At 47.9% G+C, this 19,722-nt stretch overlaps 2 protein-coding genes across 5 annotated transcripts; one reads left to right on the top strand and one right to left on the bottom strand.

Moving 5' to 3' along the window:
- The first annotated feature begins 22 nt into the window (after positions 1-22).
- C2H1orf35 (chromosome 2 C1orf35 homolog) lies at positions 23-5,923 on the top strand. 2 transcript variants are annotated; one of them, XM_015618722.3, is made up of 9 exons: positions 23-108; positions 1,023-1,142; positions 1,247-1,400; positions 1,484-1,529; positions 1,615-1,697; positions 1,788-1,860; positions 2,180-2,259; positions 2,525-2,683; positions 2,875-5,923. In XM_015618722.3, the coding sequence occupies exons 2-9, from the start codon at positions 1,049-1,051 to the stop codon at positions 3,119-3,121; spliced, it is 936 nt and encodes a 311-aa protein (XP_015474208.1). In that variant the 5' UTR covers positions 23-108; positions 1,023-1,048; the 3' UTR covers positions 3,122-5,923. The 2 variants fall into 2 exon arrangements, with proteins under 2 accessions (XP_015474208.1, XP_015474209.1); XM_015618723.3 differs by lacking the exon at positions 23-108 and adding an exon at positions 160-355.
- ARF1 (ADP ribosylation factor 1) lies at positions 5,649-19,208 on the bottom strand. Of its 3 annotated transcripts, none has more exons than XM_015618728.3 (5): positions 19,076-19,208; positions 9,640-9,819; positions 8,909-9,019; positions 8,228-8,352; positions 5,649-7,248 (listed from the first exon to the last, which is right to left on the bottom strand). In XM_015618728.3, the coding sequence occupies exons 2-5, from the start codon at positions 9,785-9,787 to the stop codon at positions 7,087-7,089; spliced, it is 546 nt and encodes a 181-aa protein (XP_015474214.1). In that variant the 5' UTR covers positions 9,788-9,819; positions 19,076-19,208; the 3' UTR covers positions 5,649-7,086. The 3 variants fall into 3 exon arrangements, with proteins under 3 accessions (XP_015474214.1, XP_015474216.1, XP_015474215.1); XM_015618730.3 differs by lacking the exon at positions 19,076-19,208 and adding an exon at positions 13,883-13,899 and having other exon boundaries at positions 5,653-7,248; XM_015618729.3 differs by lacking the exon at positions 19,076-19,208 and adding an exon at positions 10,199-10,554 and having other exon boundaries at positions 5,653-7,248.
- Between the last annotated feature and the right edge of the window lie 514 nt (positions 19,209-19,722).

Below are 19,722 nucleotides of genomic sequence, written 5' to 3'. Positions count from 1 at the left end.
GGGTTCCCCCCGCGCTGGCGGCGCGGTGGTACCGCCCGACTCGTCACTCCCCCCCCGGCGGTGCCCGCGGTGGTAGCGGCGGGGCGGGCGCGCGCTCGGCGGCCGGAGGTGCGTGAGGGGAGCGGGGGCGGCTTTGGGGTTTGGGGATTTTGGGATTTGGGGGCTCCACGTGTGACCCCGCGGGTCGGGCTCACCCGATCCTCGCACTCCCCAACCCGGAGGGTCCGGGGCTGCCCCGACCGGCTTTTACAAGCCTCGGGGACGGGCAAACTCCCACCTCAGGCCCTGCAGCGTCCAGGTCCTGCAGCTTCTCCCGGCCCTGAACCCCTCCCCAGACCCTGAAACTCAGCCTCTGGTAATGTCCCACCCCGGGCCGTGCAGCCTCTTCTCGGGCTGTACCACCTTTCCTCCAGGCCGTGTAATGCCCTCCCCAGGCCATGACCCCCCCTTCCAGCTCTCATCCCATCCAGGCTGTGAACCCTCTCCTAGATCCCGAAACCCCCCAGGCCCCGAACCCTCCTCCCTCTTGAAGCCCAGAACCCCCATGCGGGCATTAAACCCCTCCATCAACCCTGGAACCTCCTCCCAGACCCAAACCTTCCCGCTTCTAGTCCTGGACTCTCCCCCCACAGACTGTGAATCCCCCTCGTTCTGCAACCCCTTCCCAGACCCTGAAACCCCCATGCTGTGGCTGCGCCACTGCTGGCCCTAAACTCTGCTTGAGGCTCTGAACCCCCCCCCAGACTCTGAACCCCCAAGGCCATGAACCCCCTTGAGCCTGCCCTAAGGCCCCCTCCTCACCCAGCAACCTCCCCCCAGGCTGGGACCCTCCCCAAGGCATTCACCCCCTCTTACCTCCTCCTCATAAACCCCCCTTGCAGCCTGTAACACCCCCACAAAGGGCCTTTGGTTACTCCACTGACCCCTGGGGGGGCAAATTTGCTTCCCTGCCCCTTCAGGAGCCCCCCCAGAGCTGCATGGAGGATCTGGAGTGGGTAAGCCCAGGGCTGCTGTCTTTGCAGGTCACCTGAATCCCCCCGAATTTGCCATGTTCGGCTCTTCCCGGGGCGGGGTCCGGGGGGGCCAGGACCAGTTCAGCTGGGAGGATGTCAAGACGGACAAACAGCGTGAGAATTACCTGGGTAAGGGCTGGTCCTGCTCAGATCCCCTGCCTCACCCTCCCTGTCCCCTCTGCCACGGTTTTGGGGTGCCATGGTGTTGAGGGGGGGTCATTGTTTCCCCGCAGGGAACTCCCTGATGGCGCCGGTGGGGCGGTGGCAGAAGGGCAAGGACCTGACCTGGTATGCCAAGGGCAAGAAGGACACGGCTCCCTCGTTATCCCGGGAGGAAGAGCTGGCTGCTGTCCGCCTGGCCGAGCAGGAGGCCATGATGGCAGCACTGTGAGTCCACACCCCACAAAAACCCCCAAAAACAGGAGGGGTGTGTGTGTCCCCTCACATATCACCTGTTCTTGTTTCTATAGGGGCTACAAGAACTTGAAGAGGCAGCCCACGGGCCTCAGCAAAGAGGTAAGAGGGGCACCACAGTCCCAGCAGTGTCCCCTGGGCTGTAATTTTGGGGACACACACAGGACACTGTCCCCCCTCCCCACAGGACCTGGCTGAGGTGTGCAAGAGGGACGGCGCTGAGCGGGACGACAAGGACGTGGATCGGGTGGTGGGTTTGGGCAGCTCCAGGTAAGGAGAAGGAAAGATCCCACACCAATTTCAGAACAATTTGTTTGATTTCAGTGTTTTTTATGCTTTTTTTGTGTGGTTTCTCTGCAGTGGCAGTGCTGGCCGGGTGATGCTTTCCAAGGAGGACAGAGAGGCAGCCAAGCTGGGGCTCTCGGTCTTCACGGTACGGTGCCAGTCACGTTGTCCTTGGAAGATTCAAAAATAGATGGAAAAAGGCAAAAAGCAGTGCCCCACACTTGGAATATTTTATTTTAAAACCTATCTGGATATTGTAGCACAAAGATCTGCAGGATGTGTCCTGTTGGCATGGAGCTCATTTGTGGGGCTTTAATTTGGTAGCAGCTCCTAAGTGTACTCTAATTTTTCCCAAATGTAATTTAATTTTTTTTTCCAGGTTTAAATTTTAAAACCCCCTTTGTTTTGTAATTACAAACTATGGCCTTATGGATTCACTCTGTCTTTTTCCCTCTCTCCAACCCTAGCACCAGAAAGTCTCCAGCAGCCCAGAGATACCTGTCTCCAAGAAGAAGCAGGAAAAGGAGGAGAAGGTGGAGGAGAAACGGTGAGGATTTTTCCCATTTTGGTGGGAAACCACCAGAAATTCCCTGGCTTTTGTGGGAAATGCTTTACAAAATGTTTCCATGGCTCTGTTTGGCGCTGGGCTTGTTTTGCATCTCTCTGAATCATCCCCAAAAGCATCTGTGGGCTTTTCTTTGGCAAAGGAGGGATGTGGTGGGATGTGCCTGGAAAAAGGGATGGGGATGAGTTTTTGGAGCCAGAGGGATGCACAGTGCAGGGATTCTCATTGCTTGATCTCTTCCCTGCAGACCTGAGAGCAGCAAAAAATCCAAAAAGGAGAAAAAGAAGGAGAAAAAGAACAAGAAGAAAAAGAAACATAAGAAGGAGAAGAAGAAGGACAAAGACAAGCATTCCAAGAAGGATGCTGCCCCATCATCCTCCGATTCTTCCCCAGATCGGGATAAGAGGTAGCTGGGATGGGATGAGGCATCATCAGTGGAAATCAGGAGGAAGGATTCAGGAGATCCACCTGGTCATGGCTTGCACCAGGCTGCCCAATTGGCATTTCCTGGCTTTCCAAAACCCCTTTTTCACCCGCAGAATCAACTTGTGGGCGTTCCCACTATCCCTGCTGTCACTTCCCCCCCTGTCCCCGCAGGCACCACCGCAGGAAAGCGCAGCAGCACTCGGAGGCCCCGCGGCACGGCAGCCGGCGGCGGCAGGACACGGAATCCTCGGCGAGCAGCGGCAATTGCGGCCGGGGCCCCGCCCGCCGGCGCAGCCGGAGCAGGGACGGCCGGGGCCGCCACCCGTCCCCGCGGAGAAAGGGCAGGAAAAGGAGCAGGTCCCGCTCCCCCCCGGCCCGCGGGGTGCGGCAGCGCCACGACACCGACTCGGAGGACTGAGAGGGAGCCTGGGGTTGTTTCAGGGAGATCTTCCAGAGATTTATATTTTTTAAGGTGATTAAATTAAAAACGCTGCAGCCCCGCGGGTGCAGAGGCAGAGTCTGGCAAAGGGCATTAAGGTTTTGGTGCCAGCAGCCTTTCCCTGCCCGCCCAGGGGCAGCACCAGCGGGTGTGGGGGGCAGCAGGGCCTGGGCACCCTTCTCCTCACTCCCTAAAATCCATCTGGGCAGGATTGAGCACGGAGGATGCTCTGGGTGGGGACTGGTGCCAGGGTGGTTCTGGCTGTGGTGCTGAAAATGCTGTGGATACCTCGTGTTTATGTACAGAGACTTTGGAAGAGATTATTATTATTATTACTACTATTATTATTATGGGGTTTTGTCTTATTTCTCTGCCATTGAGTGCTTGCCAGTACAGTGGCTGGAGAGTTTCTTTCCTTAAAAATTCCCTAAACTTATCAGCTGCATGGATGGAGGCTTAAAGCTCATCTAATTCCAGTTCCCCTGGGCCAGGCTGCTCCAAGCCCTGTCCAGTCTGGCCTTGGACACCTAAATAATTCCTAATCTTGAGGAGAAAGTGGATGGGACCAGGGCCCCTGGCCACATCCACCCACCCCAGGGAGCAGCAAACTCCATTCCCATCCAGGATTCAAACCCTCAGCACATGATTATTATACTGAAAGAGAGGAATTTTACACCAATAAATAGAAATATTGATCTGAATGGAAAAGGGGTGTCACAGAGCATCGCTGGCTGTGGCGTGGCCGTGCCAAGCACAAGGGCCTCATTTGTGTAATTAATGATGCAATTGAAGACAGGGAGGGTTTGTGTGTCTTGGTGGACAAAAGCCCAGTGGGACCGTGCTCAGGAGCTGACAAAGCTCTTCTGTCCCAACCCAAGCAGAGGGAGATGCTGTGGGGCCGTCACAGCCTTGGGTGATCCCCACCCCAAGATGATTTTTGGGGTTGACAGGCTCTGGGCACGAGGGCTGTTCCTCGTGCTCTGAGCAGCTGCAGCTCCAGATCCATCCCAGGGATGCCCTGAGCCCATGCACTCCCTGGCCAGGGGCTCTGCCTCTGCTCACCAGGCTGAGCTCGGATTTTGGGATCCAAACTGTGGCTGGAGCCCGCTGGGAACATCCCAGAGCAGGACTGCACCTAATGGGAACTGGGCAGCAGGTTGAAAAGGGAGCCAGGGGAGAATGAAAACAGCACAGCAAGCAGAGAAAAAATACCACAAATTGCAGTATCCTGCTGCCTCCATGGGCTCCCAGTTCCCATCTTCACCTCCCCAAGCTTGGGATGGATGCTGTGGCAGGGCTGGGCTCCAGCAGGATGAGCTGCACCCGCAGCTCCTCAGCAGATGGAGAGTGCTGGGCAGGGGGGCCAGGGCACTGCTGGCCCAGCTCAGTTCAGCTCTCCTGGGCTTTCTCCTGCTCTCCCCCTTCCTGTTTCACACTCCAAACCAAGATCTGAGGAAATCAGGTTTAGAAACATGGGAAGCCAAAACTGAAGGGGACAGGGATAAAGGAGCCCAGCCCCATCCCTGCTCACCCCAAAACCTGCCTGTGCAGCTGCTGGGTGGCCAAAATCCAGGCTGAGAGCCTGGAACAGAGCAAAGCCTGTGCTGCCCAGAGCAGAGGGCAGAGTACAGCTCCCACAGCTGTACTGATAACATCACCATATTACTCATTTTCCACAGCAAATTCTGCATGCAGAAAAGCAGCATCCTAACCCAGCTTCCCCTTCAAGTTCAATTCCTACCCAGAACAGGAATAAAGAGCTGTCCTGCCCTATTAGGGATGCAAATATCCTGATTCAGCGCTTGGAATTCCAACGTGAATTTCTGACTTGCAGGAGGTTTGTGATCTCAGCTTGCCCAGTGTTTTTTACCCTTTACTACAGCCCCAGCCACAGTCCATGTTACCCACCCTGGTGCCAGGTTTTCCCACAGGGAATTTTTCCTCTCTAACCTGCAGGACAGACCTCCCATCCTATAGCTTTCCAGCCTGTGAAATGGGGAATGTGCTGCAGCTCCAGCCAGGAGAACAGCTGGGAGCTGGCAGGCAGCCCAAGCGTGAGCACTGGGGAGGAGCAGCTGCAGCTGACAGGGAAGGCAGGAGGATCATCCAGAGGAGGAGCTCTGTCCCGGATCCAGAGGGGACTGCAGAAAGGAAAAATGCAAAACAAAGCACTTAGGAAGCGGAATTCATATTTTTTCCCCACAAAACTGCTAATTTACAGATCCTGTAATTAACTGGGAGCAGCAGGAGGAACAACCTGTTAGGGGAAGTGATGGGGCTACTCAAGAAGCTCAAGCTGTGCTGGCCCAGAAGCAACAAAGTGACTCCAGTAGAACCCAACGAGCATCACCATCATTTTACCTGCAGGGTTCCAACCAGAATGATACATTTTGTGGAAAATACAGGAGATATCCTCAAATTTTCATGCAAATCATGATGTTGGCAAAACGCTGCCTGGATGTGGATCCCCTGCACAAAGATGATACAAACCAACACGATACCAGTGCAAGTTTCATGAAACTTTTTATTCAACAAGTATTTAATTATGATTCTGCCAAGATGATCGAATGAACAGCAAGGCATAAAAAACATGAAATAGTTAAGAGATTTTATTCTAATAGCTTTAATTACAGTGCTTGTTTGTCGAAATGAAAACTGAAAACAAGTATACAAAACAGTTGATTACTAGTTGTGTATTGAAAGCAATAAAGGTTTCCACAACACTAAATAAACCAGTTCTGATAGTTCCTCGAGTTAAAGTTTAACAGCTCCAGCTTCTTCAGTGTTTATCAAAATACAAAAGAAAAGTAAAGAGGTCTTTTTTTTATTTTTCTGATGGCAAATCTGAACCTTGCAGTATGAGGGATGCCAAGGGTTTTCACACATATACAGATATGGGATTGTTCCAAAATGGGATTGAATACTTGTAGAGTGGAATGACTCTCCAAACTCTCATGCTTTTTGTTTGTTTTCCCTAGACACTATACATAGATGTTTGGTGTTTTTCATGGCAATTCTTACGTTAAGTACAGTACTTTCTGCCTATAGAGCTTAGGACTAGGACAGGCTGTGCTTCCTGTGGAAAGGTTTTGCCTTCTGGAGTGGTTTACGCACAAGAAAAGTACAAAACACTTTTTGACAAATATGACAGGCTAAAAATGTTGACTTCTGGAAATGATTCAAGTTCAATGGAAACAAGAAATCTCACCTGAACCAAAAGTCAGATGTTTAGCATGAGTCTGCAAAGCTCATCTAAACCAGGCCCGGGAAATCTTTGAACGGTTGTGAACGAAGATGAGCACAGACTACGAGCTACACAAAGAGCCAGAGATCTACCATTTATGATCTGTTCGTTAAGCAGATGAAGCTAATTGGGTGTCAGTCATTGCTTCACCCTTTCAAAAGAATCAAGAGTCACCACATTAGAGCTGGAGCAGCAGAAGCGATGTCAAACGTTTGTGTGTTTTAAGTGTTTTTACTTTTCCTTGTCTATTTAAAAAAATACAGAATTCAGGTTAAAAACCAACCACCAAAATGGATCTCACAGATCTCACAACCCAACCAAGATCGAATCCAGCTCTACTGCACAAGGACTACTGGCAACCCTTACGTTATTAACCCACTTAATTCCCTTCCAGGTACTAAACAGTGACTTGATTCTTTACAATAAAAAAGCTGAGTAATATTGCATAGGAGTACCAGAAACTGCCTCATTGGAAACAAAAACTATTTACATTAAATAAGAAACCTAACTGTTTTCAGGCTTGTATTTGCCACATTTACAGCATGATGCAATATATACTGTGACAAAAAGAAATGAAAACAGCTTCCGGCACTCAATACCACAAAGTAGCACAGTTTGCCACATTAGAGTAAAGCGAAGGGCGAATAGGAGGAAATAAGAGGGAGGGGTGGAAAAAGAGGGAAGAGGAAGGTTTATGGTTTCATTTCTGGTTTCGGAGCTGATTGGACAACCAGTCCAGTCCTTCATAGAGACCGTCTCCACTAGTGGCACAGGTTGCCTGGATGTACCAGTTCCTGTGACGAAGAGAATGCAGTCCAAGTTTGTCTGTGATTTCTGCTGCATTCATGGCGTTCGGCAGGTCCTGAGGGAAGCAACAACAGTCATTCCCCACTCTTCACCACCAGCTTTAAAGGCATTTCAACAAAGTTAAGAGCTCTCAGAACTTCTCTTTCAGAAAACCCCAGTGGATTACTTTGATATTCAAGCTATTTCCCCAACACTGACAAAAGCCTCAAAGGTTTAACAACCCAATGTAAATCAACATTATGGAATATTTCATAGGGAAGGGAGACAGCTGATACCTGAATCCAGCCATTTCCCCAGTGCTGATACTGCTGACAATTCCAAGTCTGTTTCCACTCAGGAGTATCCTTTCTATGACTGCAGTTGTGATTTAAGATCAACGTTTATCACCCAGTACTACTCTGCTGAGCACAGCTTCTTTAGAGCCCACCCTTTCTGCTCCTGGACATGACTTAGGGCATCTTCACCCTGCCCAGCTGAGGCTGTGCAATCAGTGGAGCAGGATGTTATTCCCTCTTTACATTTCCTGCTCACATTTCAGGCCCTTGACATTTGGGGTTAAGCTGCCAAGACCTTTACAAGCAATAAAAGGCAGAACTCTCAGCTAACTCTGAGGCCTGGGAGAGCCCAGCTCACAGCTCAACACAAGCACATTAAAACTCCAGTGCTTCCACCAACACCAGCAGTGCCCTCAAACACCCTAAATGAGGAATTCAGGGAGGTTCTGGCATTCCAGCATTCCTCTCTGGAGGAGGTTTGGGCAGGTGCTGTAATTGAGCCATGTCAACCTGAAAATTCAAACTGATTTTTACTAAAACTGAAAACCTCTTAGCTAAGACTGTTTAAAAGATGCTCTTTTCAGATGAGAATTTAATCCATGGTTTTCTCCCTTCAACATACCTGAATGGCCATTTACTCTGAGTTTATTTATCATTACACTGAAAATATGAAAATCAAGGTCAAGATCTGGCACTCACAAAGATACTGGAAGTTTTGAAGGGTTCTGACAGACAGACAGACACCTTTCTTGGACATACCTGTTTGTTAGCAAACACTAATAAAACAGCATCTCTGAGCTCATCTTCTGCCAACATTCTCATAAGCTCTTCTCTGGCCTCATTCACACGTTCTCTGTCATTGCTGTCAACCACAAAAATCAGACCTAGAAATAAGCAAACAAGAATAAACATAAACTTGAAGTCTCATGTCTGAGAGAAAGTCTGTTCTTGCTGAAAGTTGGTGAACACTGGTGTTGGTTTGCATTTGTTTTTGCAGCTTGGGTCCTCTTTCTACATAAGCACTTGGCATTTTCCAGGGAGCAGCAGCTCCTGAAATGCTGTCACAGGACTCAAAACACGCACATGGAAAAGGCCCAGCAGTGACAGAAGTGACAAACTCTCTGTTCGTGGGGCTGCAGAGCTTCCAGTAAAGACTCTGCTTTGAAGTGAGGGCAGAGCTGTGATGCTGACAGAAGGAAAACAAACCCCTGAACTCGCTCTGAGTCAGAAGGACAAGGAAGACTGGTTTCTGGAATTCTTCCTATCCCTCTTTGAACCTGCAGTGGCTTAAGAGAAGAACCAGAGCAGCACACCAACACACCCTTTTATAACAATAAATATTTCCACTCCCCTCCAAGAAACTTGCAAGATTAACTTGGTGAAGACAGTGAAAAACTCTCTTAGATTATAGAAAGCTGGGGATGAGGTGTGTGGACTCACCTTGTGTGTTCTGGAAGTAGTGGCGCCAGAGTGGTCTGATCTTGTCCTGACCGCCCACGTCCCACACTGTGAAGCTGATGTTCTTGTATTCTACTGTTTCCACATTGAAACCTAAAAAGAGATTGTGGCATAAATCTCACTTAAACATAACTGCCCTGTTGTGTTTAGCAAGTCACACTCAGACTGTCATCATTTAAAAAAAGTTCAGTTAAAACTGGAATTACTTTAAACTGGCAGAATCCTGTGCTGAAGCTCTCGAAGCAGACAGACATGGGTTGTGCTGCTCCCACCATCACACCAATGAACAAATCTAATTGATCTCTGAGCAGCTACAAAAAACAAACTATGTTGCCTAAAAAAAACCCCAAACAAAAAAAAAACCCACACCCAAACTCCCCTGGGTTTTAAGAGCTGCAAATCTCAATACCCTTCAATAAAAAAAAAAAAATTAAAAAAGGTGAACCCTCTGCTACTCAGTCTGATTGACATAATGCCACAACAGCCTGGGAGACAAACTGCCTTTCTGTGGCCCATAAAGGCTCATTCCACAAGCAACTGATGAGAGGGAGTGGAGTGAGAAAAGAGTTACAATCTCCTCCCATGGCAGAACATTCGGCTGTGCCATCTTCACACCATGGCTTTAACAAGTGTTTGTTCTGACAGACAAGTCACTTAAATCAGCTGAGACCCAAATCTCAAAGCCATCAGTTAGAGAAACATAAAACTCTTACCTATAGTAGGGATAGTAGTTACTATTTCACCAAGTTTAAGTTTGTACAAAATAGTTGTCTTTCCTGCAGCATCCAGGCCAACCATTAGAATACGCATTTCTTTTTTGCCAAAAAGGCCTTTGAAGAGGTTAGCAAAAATATTTCCCATGGTTGAGATATGTTCTCACTGGCCAGTAAAGTCTGGAGGAAAAAAGATCAGAGTATCACTCATGAGTTACCAACAGTTGTGTTCTGACCACGACATAAAAACCACAAAAAAACCAAAAGTAAGAGATAATGTGAATCATTTATAGACACTCCAGCCACCACTGAACATTTTTCCCCCACTGAAGCAACAAAAAGATGAACAGATGTGCCAAAACTCGGTGCTCATGAAATGACTCAGCTTTAAGTGCTTGAAATGCTTCAAATATTCTTTCAGAGGTTTTAGCATTAATTGCTGTTCTCAAACTTTTGCTTGCAAAATTCATGCAGCATTTCAGATACTTTGCTCTTTATTGTTATGGGATAATTAATCTGCAAAAAAGTGTCACCATTAAACAAATTTTTCCCAACTGACCTGCAGATAACAAGTTTTTGCTTAGCACAGCAATAGCTGGTCCTTCTTTTGGGAAGGAAACTGAACACAGCTTGGATTTTCTGGTACTCAGAACAGTTTCCTTCCTCTCCATCCCCAAGGAAATGGTGTGTGAACAGCAAATAAACACAGAGCAGTTACTTTCATTAACAGCGAAGGGAGACCTTCTGTAGGAAGCAAATCCACATTTAATCAAACTTAACTATGGAGAATTAACAGCCACATTAAAAGAGCAGGTTCAGGGATGAGCATTTCCTTCACAGCCAACACTCCTGCCTGGATGATTAAAGTGATTAATGTCAGGAGGGGCTTCCTGTTAGGAACTGCAGAAGCTGCCTCTGCACTCCAGCCTCAGACACTTCCCTGTGCCCCTGGGACCTGACCCATCACAAATTCCCCCCTCTTTCCAACCTTAGCCCTGCACAGTTTACAGCAGGATTGAAATCCCCAGGAGAACTTTGCTGAGCTCATACAAGGCATGAGAAAACAGCCTAGAAGCTCCACAGACCAGGGACAATTCACACCCTCCCTGCTGCTGGCTCTAGAAGCTCTCAGATGTCAGTTAAGAAGAGACACAGCCCAACTGAAAATTCAAGTTTCACATGAGATGCACAAACAGCCAATACGTTCAAAGTATGAGCTTCCTGTAAACCAAACCAAATTTAAAGCCTAACATGAAGTTTGAATCATCTCTGGAAATATTCTGTATTTCATGATGAAGCTGTACTTGAAGCAAAACTGTCCCTAGAAAGAGGCTTTACAGAATATCTATTTAAGAACATAAAAGCAAGATTTGGATTGAAAAGCACACCACAACACAAAAGCCTTTTCCCACTCTCTTTAGTCCTAGTCATGTCTGAAGCCCAGCTTCCCCACCCTGCACTGGGAAAGGGCTGAGCAGTTCTGTCCTCTTCAGGAAGCTTTGCTGGATACAATTTTTAACCCAAAAGTTAAACTCTGAAACATTAACCAAGTCACGTGTCCAAGCACCCACAGCTCCACAGGGAAGTTCAGAGTCCACTCCAGTCCCTGCAGAATGTCAAACCCCACACACCAACTTGCTGAAGCAACTCCAGTCAGAGATCCATTTCGTTTATATGGCTGAAGCTTTAAAACCAAACTCCTCTACAAACCAGACTGGGCAGCCTGGGGATTAAAACCAAAGGGGAGGTTTAGAAGTTCTATTATTCCCCCATTTCCTTTTGTATTTCTGCAGCATGACCATGGATATTCCACTCCCACTGGAATATATGAAGGCTGTGTAAACAGGAAGGTTAATTAGGAAGCAGAGAAAACAGTTTTGCTGCAGTCTCCATCTCTCCCATCCCAACCCACAGCACAGTTCTCACCGGGCTGGAGGGCAGGGAGGCTGTAAAGCTTTTCTTTGTCTGGCTGCTCATGCCACTTCTATCTCCTGCTTCATCTGGAAAGCAGCAGTCAGAGCTCAACTGTGACCTTTTACCAGAGCTCACAGAAAGGGACTGCAAGAACTTCTGCAGCAAGAGAACCTTAGAAGCCTGCACAAAGAATGCCTTTCTTTGGTTTGCACATGTTTAAAAGCATAATAGGTTATCAAATGCTTGGACTGATCACAGTAATTATGTAAAAGAGCAGAATCCTATCATTTACATCCATGACATCGTTCCACACACTGGAGAAGTCACAGGTTGCTGAACAAGTTGCTTGTCCTTGGCACCAAGAGCAGTGAATCCCGTTAGATCCCCGTTTCCCTGGCAGCTATTTCCAGGTCAAGCCTGCCCTTTGCCATTGAAGCTGCTTTTATACCACCCATCCTCCCTATTTTTACTTTTTATTAAGAATAAGAAGTTAAGATCCATTTAAGCACTTAGTTTCCATTCCCCTCTTGTTCTCTTCCACATACCTCCTATCCAAACCCATTCTGTAACTTTATTTGGTACTTCAGGGTAGGTGGCATTACAAAAAGTCACGTTTATTTTTATAGGCAGCACAGCATAGTTTACAGCCCACTCCTGCAAGAAAACTGTGTTTACAAGTTGACTAAAAAGTAGCTGAATCCTTGCTGTCTAAAATTAAAAAAAAAACAAAACAGGAGAAATTTTTTCTGCAGAACTCCCACAAACTGTTTTGGTTCCCATCAGGGTTTTTTTTTGGATGGGGCTGGGGCAGGGTCTCTGTCCTCCCCATGGGTGAGACCATCCCCTGAGCAGAAATCACTGATGTTCATCTCTTCCCACAGGGAAGGAACTCACAGGCCATGGTTTGTGCTCCACACTCCTCTCCCTGCATTGCCACAGGAACTTCCCTGATGGGCCTGAGCTGCTTTGGCTGCCTCTGTTAATACAGCTCAGCTGAGGGATCACGCGACTGCTCCCTCTGCTCTCCAGGAATGAGCTTTAATTCCCATTCCAGCCCATTACTTGCACCATGAGTCTTCAATTTCCTCCTATATGAAGTTAAGCAAAAAACCCTGTTATTTTTTCAGGCATCATCACCCCTTGCAATGTGTATCCTGACTCACCAATATCAGACCTGTATTACTTACTGAAGTTTAACTTTCTCCTTCCCTCCACTCAAATGTTGTCAGTAATTTCTACAAAGAGCACAAGTTGAATAAAATTCCTGAAAACATAAAAGACTAAGGCTTGTGAGCTGCTTGTAGTGCTTGAGCACATCTTCAAAAGAGGGATCCATCAGGCTAAGTGGGAAGATTTGAGTATGAAAGAGAACGATTTGAATAAACAGCACACACTATTTTCACAGAGCTCAGTTCGTATTTTCCCTCAGTACAACTCCAGCTTCTGGAAACGCTCAGCACCCCTGACCAGACCCAGTTCACTCCAGCACTGAAGTGTCTGTCTGTCTGTCTGTCCCCCTGCCTGTGGAAGCCCTACAGCGCTTTAACCCACCGCACTCCACCTGAGCAGCACCAAAACCCGTCAGGCAGGTTCGGCAAAGATACAATGTGCCATTGGTAAACAGCAGCGCTGCACTTCAATGGGCAAGTTTCATTTTATTTCATGAAACAAAAGTATTTTCAGCCACCCGTTTCCTAGTAAGCGATACATTCAGATAAGCCATGAGGAGAACAGGCAGCCTTTGCAGAGAAGCTGGCAGTGAGAAGTTAAAAATGAATGAGAGTCTGCAACAGCAGCAGCCCGGTGGTTGTTAAAGTGATACAGCCCATGAGGAAGAAGCAGAATCTGCTTTTATTAATTGTAGTGGTTAGAGTAAGAGCTCTGAGGAATATCTCAAGGCCAAAGAGCACTAAACACTTAATCATCCTGCAGCATTTTATATTCAAACGTACATTAATGCATCTGAACGTCATTTCATTCAGGCTGCTTATCACGACAAGTCCAATCTGCTGCTTGACCTCCAAACTCCTTGGGTGAGCCTGGTTAACAACCCCACGGATGTATGACCAGAAGGATGTGCAGCCCATCAAAGACAGCATAATACACCTTGAAATTCCCACAGAACCTCAGTTCTACACCTCTGGGAAAGTTATTTTTGACCACATAGAGATTACACTTTCCTGAGACTAGAACTCTATTTCATTTAAATTTACACCATTTCTTTAAACATACCAGAGACAAAATGAGAGGCTGAGGATGCCATATGCATTATTTAGTCAAATTGCAATATAGAAATACATTTATTTCACTTCTATGGACCAGCACTTACCACATAAAGCTCCCACAGCAAAAAAATAACACTCCAAACTCTGCAAGTGTTAAAATCAAGCTTGCTGGGCCCATCATTTTGGCAATCTGAAAATCCAAGCAGCCATGAATATGGCAAGGGGCTGGAACCAGAGGAGCTTTAAGGTCCCTTCCAACTCAAACCATTCTAGGATTTTATGGTTCTGTGGTAAAATCAGTCAAGGAAAGTTCAAGCCTCTGTCCCTCCCCTGCACAGCAGGCTGGAACAGAGGTACAGAGGGCATTTGCTGTCTCTGGGAGCTGTTCCTATCCTGTTTTAAATGCCCGTTTCAAGGAGAGAGAAACACGTCACCACTACCAATGACACACTGAGCTACACAGCTACAATCAGACAAAATATTAAAGCACAGGTAAAAGCCCCAACAGCTGCAGGTTTATCAAAAAGCTCCTTCCTGCACCTTCTTCCATTTGCTTGGGCACCCTGGAAAGTAAAACTGTTTATAAAGGCAGTGGATTCACTACCAAAATTCCATCGCCAATTAAAGGAAAATCTACTTGATATTGGCCTAAGCTTTAACTCCATGTCTAAAACAATTAGAAAACCCCCAAATCAATAATTCCTAACCTGCTATTAACATACTGGTTCTATCAGTCACAGGGGAACAAAAAATGGATCAATTTGTTATTTACCAGAAATACTGATTTGAAATTCAGCCAGCAATCACTAGTTGGCCTGAACCATTCTTTCTCATTTATAGCGTTCTAGAATGTTTTAAATTAAATTATCAAGAGAAGCAAAATATTCACAGAAGAGATCACCAAACCAATGTGCAAATAAGAGGTGAGAAAGCATTTTTTAAAAAACTCCTGCAACTCCAACAGCTGTTACTGGTGTAACGTGCAAGAACAACTGGCAAATAATTTAAAGTAGAAATCTAACCCGACAGCTTGTTCTTAACAATATAAAGTGTGATTTAAAGGAGAATGTGAGAAGAGATCCAACAAGAATAGAACACTGCTAAAATTCAGGATTAATCTACAGCCCCAGTGTTTCACACCCCCACTCAGCAGGGAACAGGACTGATGTGTTCTCTTGAACTTGAAATAATTTCTTTACAGATTAAAGCGTTCTGTTACAGCAAATTTTGGAAACACCTCTTTAAATATAGCCAGGGTGGCCCAATACACTATTCCAGTACAGTTACATTCAACTATTTTTAGAAACTGTTTACTGGCCTTCAACATCTGCTAAGCTGAGAGATGACAACTTCCCAACTCCTTTAACTTTGGGGCCTTAACACTGAAATTTAGCTCGGATAATTTGGATCCGAGTTCCTTTAGACCGTATCAATATGAGTAGGCATGGATGACGTGTAAAATGAAAGAGCAGCCAACAAGCAGGCCAGGCCCTTTCTTTACCAGGTGATTCATTATCCTGCACAAACAGCACTGTAATAAAGGCCATGCCAACAACATCTTCCCAGAGCTCATCATTAATATTAAGTCCTAACTCCTTTATAATTTTAACCATGAGAACCAGAGGAGTGTTAACTGGAAATCAGCACTGACCACTGCAACCATTTCCCCCCAGTTTACACTGGGGGTGCTTCTGCCAAGTTTGGGATGGAAAAGGTGTCCTGAAGGATCCTAACTTGGTTATTGGAGGGAAAAGGTAGCAGCATTGAAATCAAAGTTAAAGATACAAAACTGTGCTGGCATCTAAATACAGACTGCTGGATTTGGCCACCAAAGGTTTGCATGGTTTAACTAATAAAAATGGGTCCAAAAGCAGTGTGCATGTCCAAGGCAGATGGAGGACAAGCCAAACACAGGTGGGACACCAGGTGAAAGGAAATCTCCTTGTCCAGCACCTTTGTTTTACCCAAGGAGGTTGAACACCCCACTGCCTACACACCTTACCCTGACAGAACATTTCCCACATGCTGGAACATTCTCTTGAGAGTGCTGGGCTTGGACTGGCAGAAAACAGAAAATAGTTTCACTTATAAGATCAAAACAAGGACAAAAGAGGGAGAATTTCCTTTGGGGTCATGCCCATTTCTCAGACTCACTCCTAAAATAACAGCCAGAATAAAAAGGGTCAGAATCAAAGAGAGTAGGTTGCTTGACTTGATACTCAAACCCCAAACCAGAATTATTCCTTTATTCTCACCTTCAAGCAGGGAAAGCAAACTGCTGCTGTTTCACAACAAAACCTCCAATTATTTTAAAGATTTATACACTACCATAACCCGAGAGCACACAAACCAAGCCAGAGGAAAAACAGATATCTGGTCTGAAAAATATCTTATTTAAAGCACAGGCTGACTAGTGAAAAGCACAGAGGGAGCTGCATCCATGTCCTCCCTGCCCAGGAAATACTGTGGTGACAATAATGCAGTTATGAACACCAAGAATGGCCTGTGCCTTTGTGCTACTAGTTCAGCACTGGGTACACTGGTGAGAACTGGTGGGCACAAATAATTTATTTTCAGATAAGCAGTGCACAGTTGGGGTGTTTTTTTTGGTTTTGAGGCTGAATTGTTCCCGAGTTCAAAATCTTCAATTTTAAGCCAAATATCCTGTTATTCATTCCCAGGAACTGGGCACTAAGTCAACATTTACACTCCTAGTAGAAATGGCAAGAACTCACATGAGAGCTCCATCCAGCAATGAAATTGGCTTATGGTTTGGGGGAAATGTCAAGGCAGAAACTCTGAGTTGTGAGGTACCAGAGCAGTGGGTGAACAAGAGCTCTGTTAGACACCAGAGTTTTATCAGAACTGAAACATCAGCAGAAGCTCCACCACAGCCCCTCCGACGTTTGCGTGTGTTAAAAATAAGGAATAAAATCGGATACTCGCAAGCAGAAAGAAAAAAATGCTGAATTACACAGAAAAAACAGCTGCTGTAGTAGGAAGCTGATTCTGAACTTCTTTACTCATCAGTTAAAGAAAGGAATGGCTGAGGATGGCGCCAGCTCTAACACAAGCTCTGTAGCATTCCAGGAGCAGAACTTCCAAGAGATTTCTAAAAAAAGAATCAGAACTATTCCTTTGCAGATAAAGTTAGCTCACGTTCACCAAATTTATCCACTGTAAAGGAAGCTGGATGCTTGGGAAGGCTGTTGAAATCCGTAAGAAGTCTTGCTTGAAAGCCCATCCTTAAAAATAAGAGGTTGTTTTAGAAATAAAAGCCTCTGGGATGTGTAAAGGTGATTCTTTACATTTCACCACTGCCAATTCAGCTGGAATCCTGGGTTTTGAGCTTTTCCTCCTTCCACCAATTCATGTCACCAATGGGCTTAGCTGATAATTATCTGTATAAATGCTCCTGCTTGAAGCAGCTGGAGCACAGCACACTGTGGAGAATTCCCAGGAGCAGAATCCAGCCCCTACTCCCACACACGCTTGGTTTGCCTTGAAAAGCTGTGCCTGGTCCTCCCCCCACTTGGTCAGCATGACTAACACTCACAGGGAACTCGGTGCACGAGCACAGCCCCTGCCAGGCCCTTCCACATTCCAACTATTTCACAACCAAGGAAATGTTCAGAGAAACCAATCTGAGATCCTCAGACCATTTACACCTAGGGGTTTGACTTTTAACAGGATTTACATCACAAACACAAAGCTGTTCTGAGGGGAGGGCTGCTCTGCTTGAGCCATTTTAATTCCTGATGCTCCACCGCAGGAAGCACCAACAAACTTGGCAAAGCTGTGGAGTTTGAGATGCAGGAGGTTCAATCGAGGTGAGTTTCCTCACCCTTTCACCCGATGCAATTATTACAACAGGGAAAGCAGCCCAACAGGGCTCTCCAGCACTGCAGACATGTTTGTAGCAGAGAGAAAATCAGTGGCATCAGACCAACCCCAAGAACTTTCCTTTCAGAGAATCCCTTTATCCATAAAGCTACACTTCTATTTTATTCCATTGCAAACCTCATGAATAAAAGCAAAATAGCAATCCTCCATTTCAGCCACACTTCCTTTTTTTTTCCCCCTCACAGAAGCGCTCCAAATGAGCAGCAAAAATAGCAATAAAGATATTGCAGAATGACCTTGGAAAAATCCACTTTGCCTCGGTTTCTCCGCCTGGAAAATAAGGTTAATGGAATACCCTGCAAAGCGCTGCTGTAAACCTCACAAGACAAAACTCGAAGTATTAAATAAATACTCGGAATTTTAGTTATTGACAAAGCTACAATTTCAACACCAGACCTCTGGTCACGACTCTAATCAACCTGTGGAATTTACTTTGGCAGGAGCAGAGCAGCAAAGCCACAAGGTCAATGTCAAACACGACAACATTTGGGGCAGTTTTATGGCCTGGCAGAGTTTTGGTCTCGCTCTGCTGGGGCAGAGCCGGGCTATCACTTCATCACACCGAGGTTTATCAGCCCCAAAGTATCACGTTCAGACAGGATAGAGTATTTTCAGACAGAATATAATATCCTCCCACCGGGAGCTGCTCCGCCAAGGAAAGCTGATCTCCCACACCACCCAAGCCCCGATGGATGGCAAACAAGAGTTGTTTGCTCCAGGATAAAGCTCAACTCCTCAGCCCAGCAAAAAATACCAACTCAGCAGCCAAAGGCTTACGGTGAAACAACCTCTGCCCCGCGAGCTTCATCCGAGCCCCGTCTGCCCCACCACACGAGGGGTTTCGGGGGGAGAGGAGGAGGAGGAGGAAATGCCTCTCCTTCCTCGGAGCCGTCCACGGGCGGGGCAGGGGCCGGAATGAGCGAGTTTGGGGAAGGGAGGACAAGCCCATCCCGTCTAATCCCATCGCTAGAGGGAGCGGAGAGGGGCCTTGTGCAGCTGCTGGCGAGCTGGAGCGATTCCCCTTTCCCACTCCTGCCTATCCCACCCCTTCCCACCCCATCCCACCCACAAGCAGGGAAGCGAAAGGCCCAATTCGCCCCCCCACCCCCCGCCCCAAAGACGTGGAGGGGGGGACGGATGGGGCAGCGCCGCTCCCGGAGGCCTCAGGTCCTGTGCGGAAAAAGGAATGAGTAGGGGTAAGATGGAATGTGAAGGCATTAAAAGGAATGAGAAGGAAAGAGGAGGAAAGAACAGCCCGGCCCCGCTTCCTCAGCGCCCGCCGCCGCCTCCCCTTAGCGCCAAGGCCGCGGGATGCGGGCGGGGGCGCGGCGCTGCGGGCCGGGTAGGAAAAAAAGGCTCGAAAGGAGGGAAGAAGAAGGTGTCGGCAAACCCACCGGCGTCGTCGGGAGCCGCGGGCCGTGGGTCTGGCTGCGCTCGGAGGGTCCCGCTCGGAGCCCGCTCGCCCCGGCCGCGATCCGCCCTGGAGCACAAGATGGCGGCGCGATGCGGCCACGTCAGTGCCCGCCCCGCGCGAGGCACCACGGGGAAGCGAGGAGGGAGCAGGGGGCGTGGCCTGGACGGAGTGGGCGTGGCCAAGGCGGGCTGCCGCAGGGCCGGGGTGAGCGGGGGCGTGGCCTAGAGACGCAGTGGGCGTGGCTACAGCGGGAGCGGCAGTCCTGGTAGGGCGGGGGCGTGGCCTGAACCGAGTAGGCGTGGCCACGGAGAGAGCCGCGGTTGGGGGCGTGGTCGAGCCGCAGGCCACGCCCACCCGCTGGCGCGTGACCGGACGCGGCGCGCGGGCGCGCGGGACCGGGATCCCCCCGGGATTGCGGGAATGGATTCGGGATCGTGGGGACCGTGCCTGCCCTTCCTGCACAGCTCCCCTATCGCCGCACCCCGCCCTCCCCTGCACTGCCCTGTGGCCTTTCCTGCGCTCTTCTCACTTCCCTGCACCGCTCCCCCTTCCCCTGCACCGCTCCCCCTTTCCCACCCTGTTCCCCTTTTCCTGCACCATTCCCTCTTCCCCACCCTGTTCCCCTTT

Source organism: Parus major, chromosome 2 (assembly GCF_001522545.3).
Source record: "Parus major isolate Abel chromosome 2, Parus_major1.1, whole genome shotgun sequence".
Taxonomy (NCBI): Eukaryota; Metazoa; Chordata; class Aves; order Passeriformes; family Paridae; genus Parus; species Parus major.
The sequence above is the reverse complement of the archived record's forward strand: the minus strand, read 5'-3'. Positions and strand labels throughout refer to the sequence as shown.